Raw genomic sequence first — 25,323 nt, forward strand, 5'->3', positions numbered from 1 at the left:
AGAAAAAAAAAAAAAAAAAAAAAAAAGAAACAAATAGAAACGTATTTTTTTTCTTTTTTTTTTTCCCATTCAATGTCGTGAAACGTGTTCATTTTCAATGTCGGTAGGACGGTAAAACGTGTGTTCCCGTAAACGGTACATGCCCGGTGTTACTTGCTGGCCCGATTTGAATGAGAGAAAGAGTCGATATTGCATTCAAACGTCCGTCTTCTTTACGGATCTTTCGGTATATAATTCTTCTTTCATTTCACTCTTTTCTTTCTTTATTTTTCCTATTATCGTTACAAACCAACCCCACCCATCCACCCTCCTTCTTTCAGAACTCTTCCAGATAAGGAACATCCGACGCGTAGCTTTCTTTTTTCCTCTTTTTTTTTTTTTTTGTTTCCAAATCATCCGATGAAAGTTGAGAATAACGAAAGTAGTCTGCTCGTAACGAGTAATAATAATCAGCTGTTCGCGATTCCTTTTGTAAGATATTTTATAATAAAGTTTGTGTGTGTTACCATTCGTTGTTTGTTATTATTTCTTTTTTTTTTTTCAATCAATATTATTAATATATTGGATCGGAGGGGGGGGAAAGATCAAACAACTTTCCTACCGTTCGTATTTTGTATATATCAAAGTCCGGGGGGTTTTTTTATAACGAATTCAAATCATTTTTCGATCGATATCATTTCATTTCTTATTTATAAATGTCATTGGTCTCTTTAGTACAATTTTATTCTTTTTTTTTTTTTTAATTTGCAATTAATTTGCATAAACTTCGAAAGGGAAAAACGACTCACGAATATATTACTTCAAGTGTTACATAAAAATGATATCATATATAAGTTGAAATAATTAAAAAAAGCTCTCCCAGAAAAATATCTAAATACGTGTTTAATCTGACACATGACAGGATACAGATTTTATTTCTTTTTTTTTTTTTTTTTAATATTCTATACAGTTAAATAGGGGTCCATCAGAGTGGACCCTCTTTTCTACAATTGTATAGAATTTAATCGAAATCGGGGTCAATTATGGTTCTGCCCTCTCCTTGTCACAGTTATATAAACCTATATATTTTTTTGTTGTTTTAATTGTAACCGATCAAAAAAAAAAAATAAATGACATATACGTGGAACAACTTGTCAGATTTTGATTATCATCTTAATTCTCTAAAACCCCCGGCGAGTTTCACCGAAATAGAAAGATCTCAATTTATGAAAATACTATGTCATAATCCTCTTACGAGCTGTCTGTCTGTCTGTCTGTCTGTCTATCTCTCATACAGATCGCGTGCATGTAAATATTAATGCGTAAATGTATGCATGCAATTGCGTGTAAGCAACGACGCGAAACGCCCTTTCGATCGGGTTGCTTGTTGTAATCGTTTTTGCCTTTTAAAATGGCACACTTTTTCGAAACCATACTATATAACTGCATTTGGGGGGACTTACGTAATAATAATCGTAGAAAGGAACCGATCAACCGAATCAGAGACGATGACGATATGTTATATATGTATGTTTATTCTTTAATTAAACATCTGGTTCAAACCCCCCCCCCCTCCCCCACTCCTCCCACTCCCCCGACCGAACAACTAAAATAATAATTAATATAATTAATCAATTTATTCCATCAACAAAAGCAACACGTAAGTTACGATCAATCATAATAATATTTAATACAGTACGAATTTTATTCCTTGAGAACGATCAATCATAATTGTCCAACCATTAAACGAGAGGGGTTTAATATACACACGTCTGTATAATATATCACATTCGTATTCATTTATAAGAATATTTATTAGATATATGTTGGGGAGGGGGCGAATGTATGTAGAATTTAATTTGATTTTATTGATAAAATTAAATAAATTCGATTATGTGTTTATGTATTGTTGATAAAATAATAAATAAAATAGATATATAATAGAAATAGTTTGTGGACATATATATATAGTATCCAATAAAGAATTTTAATTAAAAATTATGAATTGGGTTGTAGTATATAAAATACACATGGTTTAATTTTAAAACAAATTCCAGCATTTTAACGGGATGGGTAACAAACTGTTTTAGGTCTTTGGATTCTTTTTAAAGTGTACTATTATCATCTAAAAATAAAGTACAAAATACGTATCGATTTTTTTTTCTCGATACTATGCGAGAAGAAGAGAAAGAGAGTGAGTGAGTGAGTGAGTGAGTGAGTGAGTGAGAGGAGTAGTTGTCGATGAAAACTTGTGAATGTAGAACATGGTGGTGATCCCTCTTTCACGGTCTTTTTATCCGAACCGAAAATCGATACGGATATTGTTATTCGGTTATTTTTGCGATAACCGCAAAAAGAGATGATTCCCACCAACACCACCACCTACGAAATTTGCATCTACGTACAAAAATTGAAAACATACTTGTAAACCCTCATTTTTCTTAAATCTAACTTAAATTTGTGCAATTATAAACCTATACACATTATACGGATTAAAAATAAACAAATTTAGTCTAGTTCAAATAATTTGATTATAATTTAATTCACTTTGTAATTTTGAAGTAATTCTCATCATATATATCTTGAATATTCTCAAAAATTTCCTGACACTGGAAGGATAATCACAAGCTCATCTAATGGATAATCAAGATACAACAACGATTGAAGAGAACAACATGTATTACATTTTTTAATGTTTAATTATTATAAATTATATCTTATTTATATATCTTAAAAATCAGATCTACATTAAAGAAATGTAAAAGAAATCATTTACTCTGTACGAGATTCAAATTAATAGAATATATTTGAAATTAAATCAAATAATTTGTCGAAATTATTTCTATTACGAAAATACAATGTCCTAAATAAAAATCCAAACAGTTTCTTACGTACGTACACAAGTACACACACTCGTGTTTTTTTGTTTGTTAACACTAGAACTACGAACCGATCAAAATGACCGGTTGCATCATTTATTTATACCATTTCCTCTAATATTCCTATTTAATATTTTACAATAATAAATAATCTATAATATTATTCTATACAAAAATTTAATAAAAATCATGACATTATCGTAAAATATTAAATAGGAATATTAGAGGAAATGGTATAAATAAATGATGCAACCGGTCATTTTGACCGGTTCGTAGTTCTAGTGTTAAATATATAATTTAATATTTCAGTAAACAAAATATATGTTACGACGAAAAAGTAAACGTCGATTCAATTTTATAAAGGAGAAATAATTCTCTCCCACTTTCTCTCCCCCTTTTTTTCTTTTTATTTTTTTTTCCACCGAAAGCACACGTGCGTGCTATGAATGCATTTGAGTTTTGCGTATAGTACTCGCTTAATATAAGCAAGAAAAGAGAAGAGAAGAGAAGAGGAGGAATGTTAGAAAGCTTTGAGTTCTTCATTGATTTTTCGTTAGACAACTGTTGGACAAAGAGATAGAATGATGTTGGATGAGAAAGAAATAATATTTTCTCTCTCTTAAAAAAAAAAGATAAAGTTGACTTTTTCTTTTATGAATGATTGAATTTGTTTTTCTTTTTGTTTTTTTTTTTTACCAAACGAACAAACTCCCTTCGGAATAAGAAAACTTTTCAATCGAGCATTCGCGATGTTACATACAAAAATCATTTATTCCTTTTCATAATGCAAGAGAACGAACAAAAAATAACTGTATTACTATAAAAAAAAATATATTATCGATTTAAAAAATCATCCCCTATTCTATCAACAACACACGCATAATATTACTAATGTTATTCAAATCTGTTTACAAATATAAACAACAATAGGAATGATTAGGGAAAGCTTTTTGAGTATTCTTCGTTGATTTTCTCTGAGATAAATTGTGAGATAGAAAGAAAAAGAGAGATATATGTTGGATGCTTGCAACTGATTCTTTTTGAAAAGAGAGAGAAAAAGAAAAAGAGAAAGAATATCAGAGAGAATAAAAAAAAAGAGGAGATGGTGGTGGACGGTAGTAGTAGTCTGGGCGTCTGCTAACCGTATGTACTACACGTTGGCTTTGTCGTGGAAAAAGGTTGAGTATAAAAAGCATGCGGTGACGCTTTTCTCTTTCTTCATTCCCTCCCTCCAATACTCTTCTTCTTCCTCTTCCTCTGGCTCCATTGGCGTGCAAAAATACGGAGGGGAAGGTACAAGTATACAGCGTTTTGTTCCTACCAAGCAACCGTGTTGCGTTGGACTAAACTTATGGCTATATTCCATCCCCATATATACATACACATACATACACATATCACACAAATATATTTTATATGTGCATTTACTATATATACATATATATATGGTATATATACGTACTTGTATGTATGTTTGTATGTGTATGTGTGCATACGATGGTGGTGCATTTACTATATATATGTATATGTGTGGTGGTGCGTGCACATCGTTGATGCAGCAGCCTACACAAAGTTCTATGTCGTCAGAGGGGATGATTTAGTTGAGCCACGTTAAAACGACGCGTGGTCGTCGTTTTCCTTCGTTTCAACGTAATGGCGAATTTGCCCCCACGGAATGGCGAGAATTTATTCCAATTTACAGATTTCTTTTCTTTCTTTCTTTCTTTTTTTTATTCTTTGACGCGAGCTATTTTTAGAATTTTTCTCTTTATCCATTACTTTTTTAGATATTTAATATGTTGATTATTGTTAGCCTCATTGGAATAGGTTAGATGAATTATACTTTACATTAAATAATTGCACTTCATTTGTATACTTTAATTGTCAATCGTAAAATTAAAGTATAAAATAAAAAAATTTATATATATAGAGAGAGAGAGAGAGGAAAAGGATTAAATAAATAATTTAATCGTGTATATTGAAATTTCGTGAAAATTTGGCTTTTCAATAGTTATTACCGAGTTAGTTAGAGTTCTTTGGCAACTTTGGCTACGTGTTATCGTGTTGTTGTCGGTTGAAAGTTCAACCAACAAGAAGTTAGGATTTACGTTTTGTTCCTCTCTTTTCCTCGAAGTTATATTCGCCGTTGTTTCAAAGTCAACGATGGAAGAACTTTAGGAGAACTCGCAGAGTAACTCGTTTGTTCCAAGTGCATACTATGTTAAAAAGCAAAACGCATTTGTGATGCAACGCATCATCACCACCACCATCATCACCACTACTAGCACGTCTGGCACCTTAAAACGTTACGCTTTTAATTACAACTTTTAATCGACTTTTAATAACACGTAATACCACAACGTAATTCTTTAACATTAATTAAACGTTCAACATTAATTATAAACTATTCTTTGGAATCTTATTGAATTTTTCTTATTTTTCTCATTCCTTATATTTTCTTCGATTTACTTTTAGTAATCTTTATTCATTCTTATCGTATTATAACGTTCTTTGTATCTTTTTCAGGGTCGACACACCAAAACGGGTCAGCTGGCGGCCATCAAGGTCATGGACGTCACAGAGGTAATTTTACTCGGTTGAAAACCGATCGGAAATACTTACTACTTACTTACTTACTTATTCGTTCGTTTCCTTTGTTAAATTTACTCTATAAATATACTACTACTATTTACTGTTGAATTTAAATCTATCATATATGAGAAGAACAAAAAACAAATAATAAATTATCCTACAATCGCGAATGATTTTCATCGATATCATTTGAATAAATTATATTTCTAATTTGAAAAATATTTAAATGATAGAAGAATTGAATGAACACATATACACACACTAGATTATTTACGCCTGTTAATAAATTTCACAAAATTTCTACGTACTACAAAGTGATAAATATAATATTAAAAAAAAATAACAAATCATAGAGATTATAATAAAAAAATAAAATATACTATAATACTAATCAGTGTTCATACTATTCGTAAAATTTTTTCGATTGGTTGTTCTTGTTTAGATTTGAGTTTGGCTGTGGTTGAGGGACCTTCCTCTAACGTTAGCTTTTGTTTTCCCATTTCTTTCTATTTTACATAGAAAGAGATTGTATGCGTGTTCATCATCATCATCATCCTCTTCTTCTTCTTCTTCTTTATTTTCATCTCCTTTTCTCTGTTAAAAGAGTCAATCTTGTAACGCACGAGTAAATCTCGACTCTACTTACCTACTTAACGGCTACGAACGGCATGCGGTTTTCTTACGGCCATCTACGCGTACTGGAATTCTCACATTCTCTACGCCACTAATGGTAATGCTTTTTGTTCTTAGGATGAAGAGGAAGAAATCAAGTTGGAAATAAACGTATTGAAGAGGGTAAGCTTATTATAATATAAAACAACCGATTATTATTACTATCGTGTTGTGTGTATATACTTATGGGCGTTATATGGTGTTTGGAATTAATACAAAAAAAAAAACAAATAAACCTGCGTTGAACTTTCAACGCATTATAAACTTTTGTCCATCTTTTTCTTTTTGCTTTTTTATATCTTATTATTATTATTATTAAATAGTTTTGTGTGTGTGTTTTTTCTTGTTTTTATTTGTTTTATGTTTACAGTATTCGAATCACAGAAACATAGCTACATACTACGGTGCCTTCGTGAAGAAGTCATCACCGGGAAAGGATGATCAGTTATGGTTGGTTATGGAATACTGCGGAGCTGGCTCCGTCACAGATCTCGTCAAATCGACGAAGGGTCAGAGCCTTAAGGAAGAATGGATTGCATATATTTCTAGAGAAATATTACGGGGTCTAAGTTATCTTCACAGTAATAAAGTTATTCACAGGGATATCAAAGGACAGAACGTACTTTTAACTGACAATGCCGAGGTCAAGCTTGGTACGCATTCTTGTTTCATTCTTTTTTTTAAATGCACTTATTTAATTTTTCTTTTTCTTTTATATATATGTGAGAACAATGAAAAGAATTGTTTTATCTTGGAAGCGCGGGAAGAATAAATTTGGATTTTTAATTTCTCGTTGTGCACCACAGTTGATTTTGGTGTTAGCGCCCAATTGGATAGAACGATAGGAAGAAGGAATACGTTTATTGGTACACCTTATTGGATGGCACCAGAAGTAATAGCTTGCGATGAGAATCCCGACGCTACTTACGACAATAGAAGTGATCTTTGGTCTCTCGGAATTACCGCTTTAGAAATGGCTGAATCACAACCTCCACTTTGTGACCTCCACCCGATGAGAGTTAGTATTTTTTTTTCTTTTTTCTTTTTTTTCAAATGATATTCCTTTAACGAGAAACGATTTAAGATTGATGTTAAATTATACGAGTAAACGCACCTGTACTTTTGTATATCATTACACAAATAGATAAATAAATCATTCGATTTCAAATGTTATACTTTTTTTTTTCTTTTTTTTTTCTACAAAAATTCCAGGCATTGTTTTTGATTCCGCGTAATCCACCGCCTAGACTGAAATCCAAAAAATGGGCAAAGAAGTTTCATGGTTTTATCGAGACTGTATTGGTGAAGGATTACCATCAGAGGCCTTACACCGAACAATTACTTAAGCATCCATTTATACGGGACCAACCGACGGAGAGACAAGTCAGAATACAATTGAAAGATCATATCGATCGTTGTAAGAAACGCAAACAGGAGAAAGGTATAATAAATACATATATCTATATATATATATATCATCCTATCTCTCTTTTTTTAATCAAGTCTTGTTGTTTCAATCTAAAATAATATTAATGATATATTATAGAAAGAGACGATTACCGATACAGCGGTAGCGAGAATGAAGAAGATGAGCCAGCATTAGCCGGTGAACCATCATCCATAGTTCAAGCACCTGGTGGTGATACACTGAGACGTAATTTCCAACAAATTCAAGAAGGTCGAACGTTAACGCAAGACGTTTCACCTCAAGCACCAGCCGGTAAGGATAAACCAAATCAAGGTAGATCTCAACGGGAAGTACCAGAACCAGGTCCACCTGCGAGACCAGCCATTCCACACAGATTAATCGGTAAGGTGTTAATATATATATATAGAAGGTTTCTTAATTATTATAATAGAAATTATTTTTCAATTCCTATTTTTGTTTTATTATTGACCATTATATTGTAGTCGTGCCAGATCCGCAGCCACCATCTCGACCATTACCACCTACACCTAGGGATGACCCACGACAATCCCACAAGGTCTCGACACCGCCCTCCAATCATCAAGCACCTTCTGCTGGCGGTGGGGGTAGCGGGGGTTCCGGTGGACAAGCCGCACCTCAAAGAAACAGCCACGTGTTTAAACCTATGGTAGGGATTTTTGTTCTAATTATCGATCGATATCGTTCCGTTCTCCCTTTCTACTTACCTATCCCTCCCTTAACCCCTTCCTTACCATTCCTATTATAAAGTTTCCTTCTTCTCGATAACAACTCCTGCCATAACCGTAGACCATGGTGGTGAAGTAATTAAAATAGTATATATATATATATTGAAGATTAAATTTTGAATTAAATCGATGAATCGGTGTTAGATCATAATAGAAACTTCAATGTAATATCTCAAAACNTATAAGGGTCCATCAATACAAAGGCCCCGTATAAAAAATCACTTACCTACCGACCCGTATAAGGGTCGAAAGAATTTAAAAAGAAAATATATATATAATAATATATAGTAGAGAAGGCACACGCTGTCTTTTTATCCTTTTTTACTTTTTTTTTGCAATTATGCTGTTTTCACCACGATCCAGCCGTATTATCTGTGAAATGCATAGTTCTCTCCTCTTATATCTTCCTCTCTTTCTTTTTCTATCTATCTCTTTTTTGCTATCTCTATCTCTCTCTCTCTCTCTCTCTCTTTCTCTGTACTTATTATACATATACATAGACACACACTATGCATTTGTTTATTTTATATATATATATATATATATTATATATTATCTTCATTGCACGCAAAAGTTTCGTTCTACTTGCTGTTATGGCATTTAGGCGTGCACGCTGACAGATATAACATATTTACCAATTATATTACATATACTCATATTCATTCATATATATATATATATACAATACATCCGTACATTCACCACAACACATTTTTTTCAAAGCGCCTTGCACCCGAATTTGGAATGTATTTGGTTTTTGTTTTTTTTTTCCATGTTCACACGAACCCGTAGCTGCCGCCGAGGAGGCCTGAGGTAAGAAAAACACGCACACCAATAATTTCTTCTCCCTTATTATCGTATTACATATTATCAGTATATTATTTTCTTGTTCTTTATGTTTCCACTCACATATATAGCAAATTTATATATCCAATCAGTGGTTAATATTGATATATGTATATAAAAATATATTCAAAGAAAAAATTAATTAGTTGGATGAATCAGATTGACGAAAGGGGTACAGTCGTTATGCGAAGAAAAATATAATTTACTATTTAATCAGTTAACTGTGGTGACACCATCCCTCTTTGAAAATTGTCTACTCAAATTGTGTTGCAAAAATGCAACATTAACACAAAATATATACATAAATATACATATATAATAAATATACATATATATATAAATATACATATATATATATATATATATATATTACTATTTTTCTAACATTATATTCGTAAATCACAGCTAAATGATTAATGAATGATTAATGAATATTTTTAAATATTTTAAATACACTGATTGGTTATTAATTTTCCTGTATATGCATTAACTGTCTTTACTCAATACTTCTTCAATATATATATATATATATATATACATACATATATAAATATACATATTACCTATCGCTTGAGCACAGCAGCATTGTACTATTATACTTTACGCCTCACTCCAATCATTTTGACTGGATTTAAAAACAAAAAAAGAACGAGTAAAATCGTACAATGTTCACAAAGCAAAACAAACAACACGTTCGTTGGTGTTTCGAGAATCGTCTTCGTCGTCGATGTCACTCATTCGTTGTTGAAAGGGGGAGGGGAAAAATGACAAAACGCTTTACCTGCGTGTGTTCACATATAATAATAATAATAATAATAATAAAAAGAAAAAAAAGAATTATTGTGTAAATACGTTCAACGTTGTCGCTTTTCTTTTTTTTTTTTTTTTTTTAAATCTAACGTATATGTGCTATTAAACAAAAAAAAACAAACAAACATTGTATTTAATTCGTTTAACAAAAATAATCGCGCAAAGAGCTTTTAATTCTAACGATTATTATTAAGAGGGATCATTTTCATAATATAGAAATCATTTTGCATAATTACCTTCACGAGCGAGGAAATAAACAATTGGAGTGTTCGCGAATCACTTGCTTCTTTGTTTCTCTTTCTATCTATCTTTCTCTTTCTCTCTCTCTCTTTCTCTTTCTCTCTCTCTCTCTCTCTGTTTTTATAAACGCAGTACTTTTATTCCCAACTATATTTTCTACGACTATTTTCTGCCTTTTATTCCGGCTTGGTTTGGCTGTGTCCAGTTGGGTGGCTTTTAGTATATCATTTATCTCGGAGGTGTCTCGGAACAGTGACTAACGGGGTTGTGCGTGTGTGCGTGTGGGTGGTAGGACTTGGACATGCTGGCCGCTCAACTCAACGAGCTTGGTGTGTCACAGGGCCCCGAGGCCCCGCCTAGGCCCAACAGACAACATAAGGGCCCACCAGCTACGTCAACCTCTAATTCGGTCCAGCCAGCGAGCGCTAATGATCAAAACAACAAACAGATGCAACAATCATCCAGTATACTCGATCAAGTAAGCTTTCTAATTCGCGTGATCATCAGTCATGATCATTATATCATGATAATGTTGTATTATATTGGGTATATTATACATTTTTGTATTTTCCCTAGATTATTTTCTTTTCCTTTTAATATTTTTACTCGTTACTCTCTTCTCTTCATATCAACCCCCTCCCCCACCACCCCACCCCACCCTTATGTATCTTTTCTATATTTCTACTATTACTACTACTATTACTTGCTTTATTATCGTTGACCTCCCCCTCCTATTCATGCTAGAGTATTTTGCAGCGTCTTGTGCCTTGTACAAAAAAACAAAAAAGAAATAATAAAAAAGAGAGAGAAGAAAAAAGGTAAAAAACAAATATATGTCGACGAGACTTGATTATGAAAAAAGAAAAGAAAAGAAAAAACAGATTGCTTCTGGGAAATGATTAAGATATCGAATTAAAAGTATTATTATTTTTGTCTAATTTCAGGCACTGTCGATTGAAAGTGACAGCGACGATGATCTCGAAGATGCTGGTAGTAACAATCTAAGGAACGATGGTACACTTCTCGCTAGCGATCCGCCTAAGCCTCTGTAAGTAGGATATGATAATTTATAGAACACATTACTCTTATAGCGCATAAAATAATTACTGCAAACTGGGTCATGTTCATTCGTTTCTAAAAAAAAAGGAAAAAAGAAAGAAAGAAGAGAAACACGAGAGTTGTGATTGGAGAGGGGAAAGAGAAAAAGAAGAGAGGGAGAGGGGGTGGATTTGTATCATTAACGTCAAGTAGTGAAATGATTATTATGATTGTAATGAAATTGTCAATACACACCGGTGTGTGTTTCCTTCTTCTTCTTTCCTTTTTTCACATACACACATACACAAATTATATAATAATATTATATATATAATAATATATTTAATTATATTTATTATATATAATAAATAATATATATAATAATATTATTTAAATTTCGTTTCATCTTTTTCATCATCTGTGTACGCCCCATCATCATCATCATCATCATCATCATCATCATCATCATCATGCACACCACCACCCCACGTACGCTTTTATGTGGACGCCGTTTTATCATCGAATCTTACATCATGGTCTCTCGCAACAATTATTCCTTCCAACGCGTATCATCGAACAAAAACTGCAACCACCATCACCACCACCACCAACATCACCACCACCACTACCACCCCATCGTTATGTTTAACATCGATCTCAACGTACGACAACAACGTCTGATTTACCTGCGGCAGTCCCGAATTTTCTCCTTTCAGGCCATCCTCGGATTCATCCTCGTCATCCTCGCACAACGCTCAGAATTCCCATCACGAAGGTAAGCCAAAAGGTAGGACACATCGATTCTAAAACTATATTATTTTATTAATAATTTATAAAATTAAGAAATTTCTTTATGGTTTTTGTTTTCTTCTTCTTCTTCTTCTTCAAACGTTCTTCATTCAATTTTTTTTCACAAAATTCACGACCAATTTGCTAACAGGATCCTCCCCCGTCTCGGTATAATTGTTTTTATTTGCTAGGGGTCTCGGAAAATTAATAATAATATTTATGTTTTTTTTTCTTTTTTTTTTTTTAACATAAACAAGTATACTTTTTAGAATTCAATTTTCAACTAAATAAAGGGAAGAAAATGTCAATTAGAAAATAATTTCTTTTTTTCAGCTTTGTGCACCCCTTGCAAAGGTCTCTCGTCGATGGTATAGAATCCCCCCTCCCCTATTTAACTAAACAGTTCGTACATCCCCGTATACGGCCTTTGAAAATATATTTTCTCTCAGCTGATATATAAATAATATTTTACATGTTAAATATAACTAATCGTATATGTATATATATATATGTGTGAATATAAATTAAAATGAGTATTGCCTTTGAATAAATTTAAATAAAATATTGGCAATAACTTATCGATTAACAACCCCCCCCCCCATTATTTCTTTGGTTTTTCATTTCGGGTATTTCGTTCGTTCGTTCGTTTGTTCGGTTATTTAATATTTCAACGGTGTATTTATTTGATTCGTATTTGACATTTTTCTAGGTGGGGCACCAAATCGACCATTACCACCAACGCCAGATGAGGAAGAATCCGGAGATCGTACACTAGTCATGAAACGAGTGAGTAGAATTTTTTCAAGTCAATTGTGCAAGCTAACAAAATACCCTTTACGTAGCCTATATATATATATACATATATATATTATTATTATCTTCTATTATACGATATATATATTTATATATATATATATATATTCGATCTATGGAGAGCTACTAATAATAATATAACGGTACAAATTAATATGTAAATTGAGTGTATGTGGACCTATATATATATATATACATTTGTTCTGTGTAATATCACGTTTTTTGGTAGATTACGCAGATCGTCCGCCATCTTTTCTTTTGTACGAACGAACCGTTTAGATACGTTTTAATCTCGTTTTCCAAAAAAAAAAAAAAAATAATTTCTTCGTATCATTAAAATTAAGAGAGGGGAAACAAAAAATAAAATACGAAATTAATTTTTTACAACGAAATCCGGTTAATGTTCGTGTAATTTCGTACAACGTGACAACGCATTTGTGTCCAATTTCTTTTTGTTTTTTTTTACCGAGTCATCACCTTTCAAAAGATTAATCATTGATCTTGTAATTTTTATATTTATCTTATCTTAAACATTTAAATGAAAAAAAAAATGTCAACGATTATTCTACTTCTTCCTTCGTACGAGAGAAAAGAAGAAGAAAAAACGGACGAACTGCGTGCTGGCTCATACGTTTTTTATTTTAATTTTTTTTTTTTTTTTGTTCTTTCTGCACCTATCTCGTACATTGACTGATATCCGGAACTAATTCAATGATATATATATATGATCGTTCGCTGAATCAACCCCCTCAGCCATATGTTCATGATCAATGACTCGCCGTGACTGAAAACCTTGTACGTTGAAAGAAAAAAAATTACTGTGGTGCATTGCCTTGTGTCTGTACTTTTGTCGCTGTCGTACGGTATCCACCATCCCCCTTTTCCCTCTTCCTTTTACCCCTGCACCAATCATACACGATCGATAAATACATTCACCATCGTAGACTATGCTGCACCGATGGTGGAGACTTCCCTTAATCAACCTGAACACGCGAATGCTTTCTTTAATACACCGTACACATACACGTATATATATGTATATATATATACACACAAAAAGAGAAAGGTTAATAATACGATCAAAGACAATTTCACGCTAATCTTTGGGGTCTTTATCTTTTTTTTTTCTTTTTCCTAAAGTAGATGATAATGTGTGTTGTATACGTAAAGTAGATGATAAAGAAAGAACGAGGGAAAGAAAGAAAGAGAGAATGAAGGAAAGAAAGAAAGAAATAGAAAGAGAGAGAGAGAGAGAAAGAGAGTGATAAAGAAAAAAAAGGAAGAAGTAAAAAGGAAGGATTAAGAAGTTCAATTAGAACTTCACCACCGGTTAGCAAGCTTAGTCGTTCCTTCAGTAATATCGTTACATATATCCACCCACCTACCACCATTACCATTACTACCACCACTATCACCATTGTAAAAAAAAAAAGAAAACCAAAAAAGAAAAAAAAAACAATCTCCAGCACAATCAATCTCTTCTCACCTGTCACACATTGTTATTATCGCACGTATCTTTTTTTCTTGTTTTTTTTTTCTCTGTCATCGTACCATTACCCTCGTCGTCGTGCGCGCCTTTAGAAACTTAGTCAGACATCAGACGATCGTGCAACGGCTAGCGACAACCGCCGCTCAGAGATAGACGAGCAGCTCCTTCTGAAGGAGTGGGACTTCACCCGCTTCTTTCAGGGTTTTAACGAAAGGTTGGATAAAATGAAACAGGAGCACCAGCAAGATGCTGCGACGTTGGCTGCTGCGGCGACGTTGGCTGCGGCTGCGGTCGGTACGAGCAAATCCGGGAGCGAGGAACGTTCCTCTTCTTCTGGCGAAAGAACGCTTAAGAGGCAGGAGCAGTTAGCACGTAGGAAATACGAGCAGCAGCAACAACAACAACAGCAGCAGCACCACCACCAACAACATCAGCAACAACAGCAGCAGCAGCACCATCACCACCAGCAGCCTCAGCCTCAGCCTCAACAGCAGCATCATCTTCATCAACAACATCAAAAACATCAACAGCATCAGCAACAACAGCAGCAACAGTTGAAAGCTGTTCACAGACGACAAGAAAGCGATTCGAAACTTGGTAACACGTCTAGCGCGTTCGCGCGCGCATTTCGCCGTGAAAATTCGGATTTTTTCCCGTCAACGAGGCACTCCGCTTATCTACAAAAGTCGGACTCCTCGAGGTCTAGCATATTCGCGAGCGGTAATCGACGTGGCAGCGAGATAAGCGTAGCAGGAATAGTCGGTAAGAAGGGTAACGGACTTAATACCGGTGAGCCCGTTCTCACTGACTTCTCGTTTGGACGTGACGGGCCCCAAAGGCCTAGGAGAGAAAAAACAGAGAGCGAAATCGTCTTCGGTAACAGGCACGAGGCGAGGAGACTCGACTTCGGGCGGAATAAAGACGATACTACAAGGAGACGCAGTTGTAGACCTTCAGATGCGGCTGCCCTGGCCGTGTCAGATGACGCCGGAACAATTAAATCCACGGCCAGTACAACGGCTAGCGAGTACAGCCCTGTTGTCACCCAGGTCAGTCCCACCTGCGAGTCCTGCCTGTGTGCTTGCCTGAACTCTACTACCCCCCATTATATTCCTAAATCAATTCGACCCTTCCGATATTATTATAATAATAATAATAACAACCCTCACATTATTCTACTTCATCCTCATATTTTTCCCATTCAACAACAGATTGACCTTATCACCCTTCTCCTCGACCTTCGTATACTTTTACTACTACTGTTATTACTGTTAATACTAATACTGTTATTACTATTACTCTCCCTAACCCTTTCCGGTGTCTATCGATATTCGATTTATACGTATTTATATACCTTTCCTCCTTCGTTTCGTAGTTAATTCTTTTTTTTTTGTTTTAAACTCAATCGAGTCTATCACCTTAATCATATTTCAACTCATGACCCGCCCCCAACCCCTAACCCCCTCATTTATATATATTACAACGAAGTTTATATAATTTTTTTCTTTCATCTACCATTCGAGTATTCGATATTAATTAAAAGTCGATCATCAATTCGTTCATCAATTCGAATAAATAATCATCATACCTTTTCATTTTTATTATTAGATGCATCTTGAGAGATCGTTCAATCATTTATTTAATGATACATCTCGTTTATATTTGGAGTAAATAATTACGCTTGAATCGTTATTTAAACGCCATAGTGTTGTGTTGCAGTTTAGAAATAAATGTTTTAGATTATTATTATTTAGGATTATTCTCCGAGACGATTATTGATGGACACCAATTCCGCATTTTAACCAGTCCTTTTTTTCTTTTTCTTTCTTTTATCTTACATATTTTTCTCTTAATATATTTATTATAAAATCCATTATATCCGAAATCCAATGGCATATTATTATAACGTTCACCATAGAAGGCTAGTCAGCTACGCTCGAGTTTTAGGCGCATACTACTACTATTATTATTATTATTATTATTATTATTATTATTATTATTATTATTATTATTATTATTATTATTATTATTATTATTATTATTATTATTATTATTATTATTATTACTAATATTATTATTATTATTATTATTATTATTATTATTACTATTATTATTATTATTATATAATTCCTATATACTACCAACCCCTACCCAACCCTAACACCCCCCTTATATATATCATGAAAGTTGATTTTTTTTCACAGTCTTGGATACAAGTAGCGCAACGAGATATATTTGATATATAATTAATATTAGTGCTACCAGTGCTATTTAATATTATTAATACCAGTATTATCATCTAACTATCGCTATATTACCTTCTCTAATTAAAATATCAGTAGATTCTTTAATAATTCGTTTTAAGATTCTTCATCGAGTTCTTTGAAGAGTAATTTATAGATATTAATAACGGTTATGTTATTTAAAATTGATAACTATTGTCATTACTAATACTACCACCACTATCACCACCACCACTACTACTACTGTTATTATTACTATAAATACTATTATTACTACTAATACTAATACTAATATTTCCGATTTTTCTTTTTCATTTCTTCATTTTGTTTTCTTTTCTACGATCTATATTTACTTATAATACCGTTGCTTAGGAAAAGAGAAGTCTTACGCTGCTAATACTATTCCTCAACCCCTACCCATGTCTATTCGTTGATCTTCGCGAAAAAAAAATAAAATAAAAAAAGGGGGAAAAAAAAAAATAAAAGTACCAAAGAAACCATACGAATATTTCATTTGATTAATACGAGCACCGAATTTATACATTAATTATTATTGATTATGAGAATCATTTTTAGATACGTCAATTGGTATTTATGATTCTTCTTAAGAATCTCTTTTCTTTATATCTAAAAAAAAAAAAAAGAAATCATTTCATTTAATATTATTTCTAACTTGTTAAACTGAAACCTCTAGAGTGATATATCGTTTCTATTTAAATTCCATGATTTATATATTTTTTTTTCTAAATTAATTTTATAAGAACACACACAAAAAAGGTGCATCAGTTAAAAATCCATGAAAGAAAAATCCAATGTCCACGTTTATGGTGATCCTTTCGATCCTATCGATTTTAACTTGACACCATCAATTCCCAATCTCGTATCCAATAGAAGCACGGTTTTTTTTCTTTTAATAAGATGTGTTAAAAAAAAAAAATTTTTTTAAACAAAAAATAAAATGAAAAATATACGTTAACCGTGCACCACCACCACTACCACCATCACCATCACCATCACCACCACCACCATCACCGAGTCCTTTCTTCAGTGACGTTCGTTACGAGACTACTACTCCTCCCCCTGTTGTACGTGCCTGGACGCAGGATTAACAGCATGGAATTTGTCTTGGGGGCTGGGGGAGGGTTACGGGGGAACATTTGATTCGTCTCGTCTCTTCAGATCAAAACCACATACGTTATATACGTTGGACGAATCCAAGAGATTTACTATGCTTTCATCGCTACTACTGCAACAAACTACCCTCATCGCAACGACACGTCGCGGGATTGTTTTCTTTTTTTTTTTTTTTTTTTTTTTTTAAGGGAAAAATAATTGCTATAAACATAAAAGAAAAAGGAAAAAAAATAAAAACGCATATATTACCATTAAAAAAAAAATAAAATAAATCTATACGTTATTGTTACGTATATATATATATATTTGTTTGCAAAAACCTACTGTCAGTTTCGTTTAATATTTTTTAACGTTGCAAATTGTTTGTTTTTTTTTTTTAATTAGATTATTAAAATCGTCAAATGATTTTTTAACATTTAATATTGTTGATTATTATTTTTAATTTTCTTCGTTTTTCATTTGTTTCGTCTTCTTTTTTTCTTTTAATACTACGATTGTAATAGAAATGTTGTGTATACGAAAAAAAACTAAAAAAAAAAAACAAAATAATGTATTGATCAATCTAGATAAATTTGTGCAACGTTAAATTATGTTTCCGCTGTAGTAATTTATACAATGGTTGTTACGATGAAACAGAAAGTAATTTTTTTACAAAACTCTTATCGAGAGAAATTTAAAAAAAGAAAAACTATAACTAACGAATATTTTAAGGCTTTAATTGTGCTTTTCTTATTATTCGACAAATCATTGTCGTCTTCGTCTACGTCTCTTTTGGCTGTATGGGTTTAATTAATTAATTATATTAATATTTCTGTAACTAACTGTGATAATGACGTTCTTTTTACACTTCGATTAATAATAATAACAATCGCTCAAGTTGGTTGTTCATATATTTCAACACGATCAATTCCAAACTAATAATATCGTTTATATAAAATCATTCGCACAAAATGCAAAATTGTATTTGACTGCAAAGTTAAATCTAGTATAAAATAATATTTGTTCGATAATCTCATTAAAATTAATATCCAGTCAATTGAATATTTATATATATATATGAATTGTGATTAATTTAAATGTGTATAACGTCAATGAAATATCGTTTGGTCTTGATCATGTTATAAAAATTCTTCGAGCTGCTATATACAATAATAACCGTTACTAACAAAAACAAAAAAACAAAAAATGGTGCAAACAATTTTAATATAACTAAAAATAATAATCGTCTCTTTATTTTTTATATAATAGAATTCCACGATCTTCTTCAAAGATATATCCGTACGATAAACAAAAAACAACACCAAAAAAAAAACAAAGAACAAAATCAAAATTTTCCCAATATTTTAAAAAAACGAACAATCCATTTACCCTCTCCCACAATTCCTATTAATATTTTTATTATAAAAATTAAATTAACACATACACACACATACACAGAGAGAGAGAGAGAAACACGGATTCGATCATTATGTCGAAATGATCGAATAATCGAACGAGTGGGTTGACACACCTTGTATATTCCTTTCATTACCAAAAAAAAAAACAAAAAATTCATCTCGAAAAAAAAAAAAACTACGAAGATATCAACCAAGTACGACGATCCTTTTCTATTTTCATCTTCCTTCACCACCACCACCATACAAACACCACCACCCCTCACCCTCCTCTGCAACTGAGAAAGAAAGAAAGAAAAATAAAAAAAAAAATGAAAGAACTGAGCAAAAAATTATACCATTTGACGAGTCCGAAGTGTTTGCGTGTGTTTTATTTTGTGCTAACAAATTTACAAAAACAAAAAAAAACCAACAAACAAAAAATAATAAACCATGGATGCCTTGGAAGAAAAGTGCTGCATGGGTCGTGTGGATGAGTATAAAAAAAGAGTGAAACAAAAAGAAAGAGATACATTGAAATAAAATGGTGTGTATCATCTTGCGAGATAAAATTGAACACGGAGGGGGAGGGAAAAATATATTATAATGAGAAACTTTTTGAATTGAAGAAGAAGAGGAAAAAAATCTACTGAAAAAAGAAGGATCAATTTTCAGAAGGAACATAATTGGTGAATTAATAAAAAGAAAAAGAAAAAGAAAAAGAAAAAAAAGAAGATATAAAAAAAATAGAAAAATAAATAATTATAGAAAAAGAGAGAGAGAGAGAGAGAGAGAGAGAGACGGGGAACGTGACATGATCGATGATGGATCAATTTCTGAACGGCGTACGAGGCTAGAATAATAATTTGTGATATCGTGCTCCACCATATGTTGTTGTTGTTGTTGCATGACGCTTTTTGTATTGATAGATGAATTTTTGTGCCTCCGAATGTTGTGTATGTCCTATGTGTATGTGTATGTATGTGTGCGTGTATATGATCCTTGATTTTTTGGGGATCGCTGTTGTTGATTGTTGTTATTGTTGCTGCTGTCGCATAAGTCCAATTTATTAATTTTTTTTCTTTTCTTTATATGTTCCACGGCATGCGCAAAAATAAGCGAGCTTGTATATAATTTTTATTTATTTATATTTTCGTTTATATATATAATAATTAATTTTTATTAATTTATTATTTATTTGTTGTGTGGAAATTACGTATTTTTGCGATGTGTTTTTTTCTTTTCCCGGCATGAGAGCGCGTGTGTGTTAAAAAACACCACGAACTGTAATAATAATAATAATTATAATACTTATATTATTTATTTGTGTGTGTCTCGATAAATAATTGTACTCGTTTTCTTTTCTTTTTATATTTTTTTTCTTTTTTCCTCTCTCGTTACCGTGAAAGAACGTAACGACATGCACGAGATCTTCTCTTTGTGTGTTAGTATTAAAAAAAAAAAACAATTATTATTAGACGTATAGTTTTTAAAGTAGATTTACGATTGTTAAATAATATATAGATTTTATCTTTCCTTAGATAATCGTAGTTTTGTTTTTTCTTTTCTTTTCTTTTTTTTTTGTTTGAAGAAAAATTAGTACATATTAGAATATTTTAGATTTAGTTACAGCGAGATATATTAAACAAACGCTTTTATGAATTTTTCTAATCGATGCGTCGATTAATTATTTATTATAAATGTTATTAATAGTTACTACGTAAGTAGAGAGTAATGTAGTAATTATGTTACGTGTTACGTTGCCAAGAGGGTATTTATTTTCGTAATATTTTCTTTTTATTCTCTCCCCCCCCAAATCACCCCCTCTCTTTAAATAATTAATCCCGAATTTCTTGTTTAAATATCATTTTAACGATTTATATATTATTCTCTCGTTTATGGTTTTGATTTGCGAATTAATTCGAGTTATACGTGTGCATTGTATTTATTTAGGAATTCATCAATACGATGATTCTTAAATGAATATAATTATAATGTGTATGTTAATTTAATATTATTATTATTATTATTATTGTTATTGTTAATGTTATTATTATTATTGTTAATGTTATTATTATTATTATTATTATTATTAATATATTGTAAGGAGTTATGTTAACTCTCTGGTTACAATATAATAATAATTATTTTTATACGATTTGCTTTTATTTAATGTTGCGTAATTAAATGCTTATATACGTTTACGGATTAATGTTAATTAATTTGCAAAATAATATTAAAAAAAAAAGATAGAAAGAAAGAAAAAAGAGATTAATAAACAATCGAACGATCGGAGAAATGTCATTTGCATGAGAATTTTTATTTGAATTTGTATTTAAAAATTGTGATACTAATAATTCTTAATTTCTATCTAAGTTATTTAGATTTAATTATTACATTTGTGTTTTTTTTTTTTTCGTTAAAAAAGACAGAAGGAAAAAGAGATGAAAAACAAGAAAAAAAGAAAACGAAAAGAAAATTATGCGAACGAGCCACTTGCGTTCTTTCATTTCGCAATTGTTTTTTTTTTTTTTTTTTTTTTTTATATAAATTACATCATAATTCATAATCATTTTTTTTTCACCATAATCATTGTCATCCATCGCTTTTGTATCGTTATTTTTGCACACACACATATATTATTTATTTATTTAATATGTTATTTTTTGTGATATCTTTTCATTGCTATTTTTATATTATTCATTATTGCCTGACTTTTTGTTTTCATGCTACTTATTTCGCATTATAGTATTCCAAGCGTTTTATCCTGCACTATCGAAACAAACCCTCTAATCACTTTCTCGTATATTAGTAATTTATTATATTCCTTTTTGAAAATTTTTTGTTACGATTTATAAATTCAACAAATTTATATCTTTTCTCCAAGTTTCCAAATTCATTTCCTTTTGTATAATCTATCTTTCGAATTTATTCAAAATCGTTCAGTGGAACCGTTCGTTAAAATATCTTACAAATATAATTTAATAATAATAATAAAAAGAAAAGCAATTACAAAAATTATATATTTTTATTAAAATTGAAAATAATTGAAAAATAATTTTCATGCACTCGAGAACTGATCCACGAACGATTTATAAATTTTGACTATCTCGTCCTTTATTTGTTTTATTTCCCTTTATCTTAATTATTATTATTATTATTATTATTATTAATATTAATATTACTATTATTATTATTATTTTTATTTCTATTATTTGCAATTTAATTTTGACTAAAGTACAAATTAAACCACAAAACAAAAACATGGTGAACATTTTACAGAACCGAGAAGGTGGTGATCGACCTCGAGGTGGTGGTGGCGGTGGTGAATTCCAGAGATCAGATTCTTCACCTGGTTCAAGGCCAAGCTCAGTTTTACCAGATCTTTTGACCTCGTCACCGGGTCAACGTCAGGACAAGTCTACAAGCGAGGAGGTCAGATACACTTGTCTTTGCTTTATTATGTCACGTATCTTCAAATTCTATATTTTTCGTATATATATATAAAATATATATTTTATATATATACATACGTATATATTCTCTCATCGCTTATATATATAATTAAATGTATATGTGTATATACAGTCACAAGCATTAAAAATTGTATATACATATATTTCTAAAAAAGCACACACCCGCACACGCTTAACTATAGTTTCAATCAAATCAAATATATTTTATATGATTTCTGCGTCAGATTATGACGAATACACGTAATTCTTATCATCCTTATTATATAATCCTTTGATTGCTTGAACATTTATAAGTGTTCAATGAAATTCATTTCGTGTTTGACAGCGCTTATAGGCGTCCGAATAAATTTTTCCTATTTATATATATATATTGGATACGAAGGGTCCTTATTGGTGGTACTTGTGCATATAAAATGATTTTATATTTTGTTTCTGAATATTACGCAGTCAAAGGGTTAAATTATTGTTCGATAAGTTTCTTCGTAAAAGATGCAAATAATTTTGGTCACGAATTTCTTGTCTCCAAAAAAAAAAAAATATAAATATATATATATTCGTGGTTTAAAATGATATATTATATAAGCGTATGCGTTTAATTATTATTTAATTAACAATGTGCACACAATATTATCATAATATTCTATTACTACTTTTGTCGATCTGTTGTCTCGTGAGTTTTGTGAGCGTCGTGGCGTAGATTTTCGCGACAGTCATTGGCTGCGTTTTGTGTTTATTTTCATTATAAATTATTATATACACGTGCGTACTTTTTACAAAAAAAAAGAAAAAAAAGTACTACACGTAAACGGGGGGGAATATTTATTTATTCATTAATTCGTTACGTGTGTTACGATTTGTTCCTTTTCAATAGTGATACATTTTTTTTTTGTTTCTTTATAATATTAAAAAAAAAAAAAACAAAAAGCTTTATTCATAATGATTTTATTTCTATAAACGCAGCTAATAACAGTTAATATTTTTTAAGCGTGTAGTGGCCACGTGTTATATAATCAACTTTACGAAGTATATGCCAATTTATTTATTTCTTTCGTATTAAAAAGATGTAGCAATCGATTCGATACTTCTCTTTTTATTTCTTTTTTTTTTATTTTTTCAAACAAATTTAATATATCTATTTATAAATTAATCATAATATTTATATATACGTCCGTTATTCTGTCTTAATAATTTTTATTTATTTATATATATCAAACAATTGTGCTGATTTATTTTTCAATATCAATCAATCGAATTAATTGCTACACCTGATATATTTATATTCACATGAATCATTATAAAATGAAAAAAAGAAGAAAAAAAAGAAGAAAACAAAGAAATAGAAAAATAGATTACGAGGTGAGGCATATATTTGTAGAAAGTTGAATGAGTTCACGTGGAGGTGGCTTATGCTTAATGTCGGTACCTTGCGAATGCATTAGTGAATAGTCTATTGGGTGCATTTCGTTTATGCAGTTTATTATTACGCTATGAAACTTTATCTCTTTATAATGATTGAAATCGTCGGCACGCAATTAGAAACAAAATTTGGATTGTTTGAACGAATCGTAGAGTGTAACCTCGTATAATATATACTTTTCAGTAATATTAATTAATTTCTAAATTATTCGTTCTAAAAAAGAATTTTGGAAAAAAAAAAAAAAGAAAGAGAAAATAAAAATACAAAAGGCAGAAAAAATTACACAAGAACAAGACAATTGGCACGATACGAAAAAAAAAAAAAAAAAACAAATACGATTGTGGTTTTGTTAATTGCAATGAAAATCTTTCTATCTTTCGATAATTCGACAAATGTGATTGATTGTTCAAATAGCAAACGCAAGGTTACATCAGAAAGCAGCTACGTGATTTTTGTTTGTTTGTTAAGGAAGGGTGTTTTAGGTTTGTCCCTGGGGAAGAGATTAGGATTTGGGGATGATTATAAATTAGGGGATCTATCGATCAAGATTAATGACGAAACTAATAATAATGTGCGATATCTTTTTGTTTTTTCTTTTTTATTTTTTATTTTTTATTTTTTTTATAGATAGTATAGCCTTAGAAGTTGACTTTAGAAATATTCTACTACTTAAACTTTGTTTTTCTTTATCCTATTTTTGATCTTCTTTCTATAAGATTTATAAATTTTATAATTACATAGATTTATCTAGATATATATATGTACATATAGAAACACGTGCATCAGAAAACAGAAATGATGATGATGCATTTTATGCACTGTCGAATTTTCCATAGTAATTTAAATTTAATATTTTCTATATTTGTTGATTTTTTTTTCTTTTGTATTATTTTTGACTTAAATATTCAGCTATGTATATATATATAGATATATGTATCGATTATGCTCAACTTTTCGATTTCTCTTATCTCGTTCATGAAACGATACAGTAATCTCTTTATTTTTAGCGAATATAAATATATCTTCCTGTTTTCTGTTAAGCACGATGATACATTTTTTTTTTTTTCTTTTTAATTTTTTTATATTAAGGATGACAAGCAAATATTAGAAGTTGATTCGAATTTTATTGAGTAGATTAATTAGGAAGAGTGATCCTATTATTATAGAATACCACTGTTTTTTCTTCTTCTCGATAATTTTTTTATTCTCCTTGTTTCTTTCAATATCGATTTAAAAAAAAAAAAAAAAAAAAAAAAAAAAAAAAAATACCCGCGTGTAAGTAGAGACGTGAGATAAAGAAAAAAAAAAAGAAAATAACACTTATGTTAAATATGACCAAATTATTTTCTCATTTCAAT

At 31.0% G+C, this 25,323-nt stretch overlaps 1 protein-coding gene across 10 annotated transcripts in view; it reads left to right on the forward strand.

The window, feature by feature from the left end:
• Positions 1 to 25,323, forward strand: part of LOC106788638 (serine/threonine-protein kinase mig-15) — a 45,080-nt gene that overhangs the window by 13,647 nt on the left and 6,110 nt on the right. For 2 of the 10 annotated variants that reach the window (XM_014752067.1, XM_014752071.1), the window contains exons 3-16: positions 5,385 to 5,441; positions 6,201 to 6,245; positions 6,493 to 6,775; positions 6,929 to 7,140; positions 7,335 to 7,563; positions 7,669 to 7,932; positions 8,034 to 8,218; positions 9,090 to 9,110; positions 10,486 to 10,671; positions 11,138 to 11,241; positions 11,948 to 12,018; positions 12,730 to 12,806; positions 14,523 to 15,371; positions 22,355 to 22,507. In XM_014752067.1, coding sequence (XP_014607553.1) covers positions 5,385 to 5,441; positions 6,201 to 6,245; positions 6,493 to 6,775; positions 6,929 to 7,140; positions 7,335 to 7,563; positions 7,669 to 7,932; positions 8,034 to 8,218; positions 9,090 to 9,110; positions 10,486 to 10,671; positions 11,138 to 11,241; positions 11,948 to 12,018; positions 12,730 to 12,806; positions 14,523 to 15,371; positions 22,355 to 22,507 — 2,736 coding nt within the window. The remainder of the gene's footprint in view (positions 1 to 5,384; positions 5,442 to 6,200; positions 6,246 to 6,492; positions 6,776 to 6,928; positions 7,141 to 7,334; positions 7,564 to 7,668; positions 7,933 to 8,033; positions 8,219 to 9,089; positions 9,111 to 10,485; positions 10,672 to 11,137; positions 11,242 to 11,947; positions 12,019 to 12,729; positions 12,807 to 14,522; positions 15,372 to 22,354; positions 22,508 to 25,323) is intronic. The other 8 variants (XM_014752074.1, XM_014752076.1, XM_014752070.1 and 5 more) reach the window with 7 other exon arrangements.

Source organism: Polistes canadensis, unplaced genomic scaffold (genome assembly GCF_001313835.1).
Source record: "Polistes canadensis isolate GaletaPanama2010 unplaced genomic scaffold, ASM131383v1 scaffold_146, whole genome shotgun sequence".
NCBI lineage: Eukaryota > Metazoa > Arthropoda > Insecta > Hymenoptera > Vespidae > Polistes > Polistes canadensis.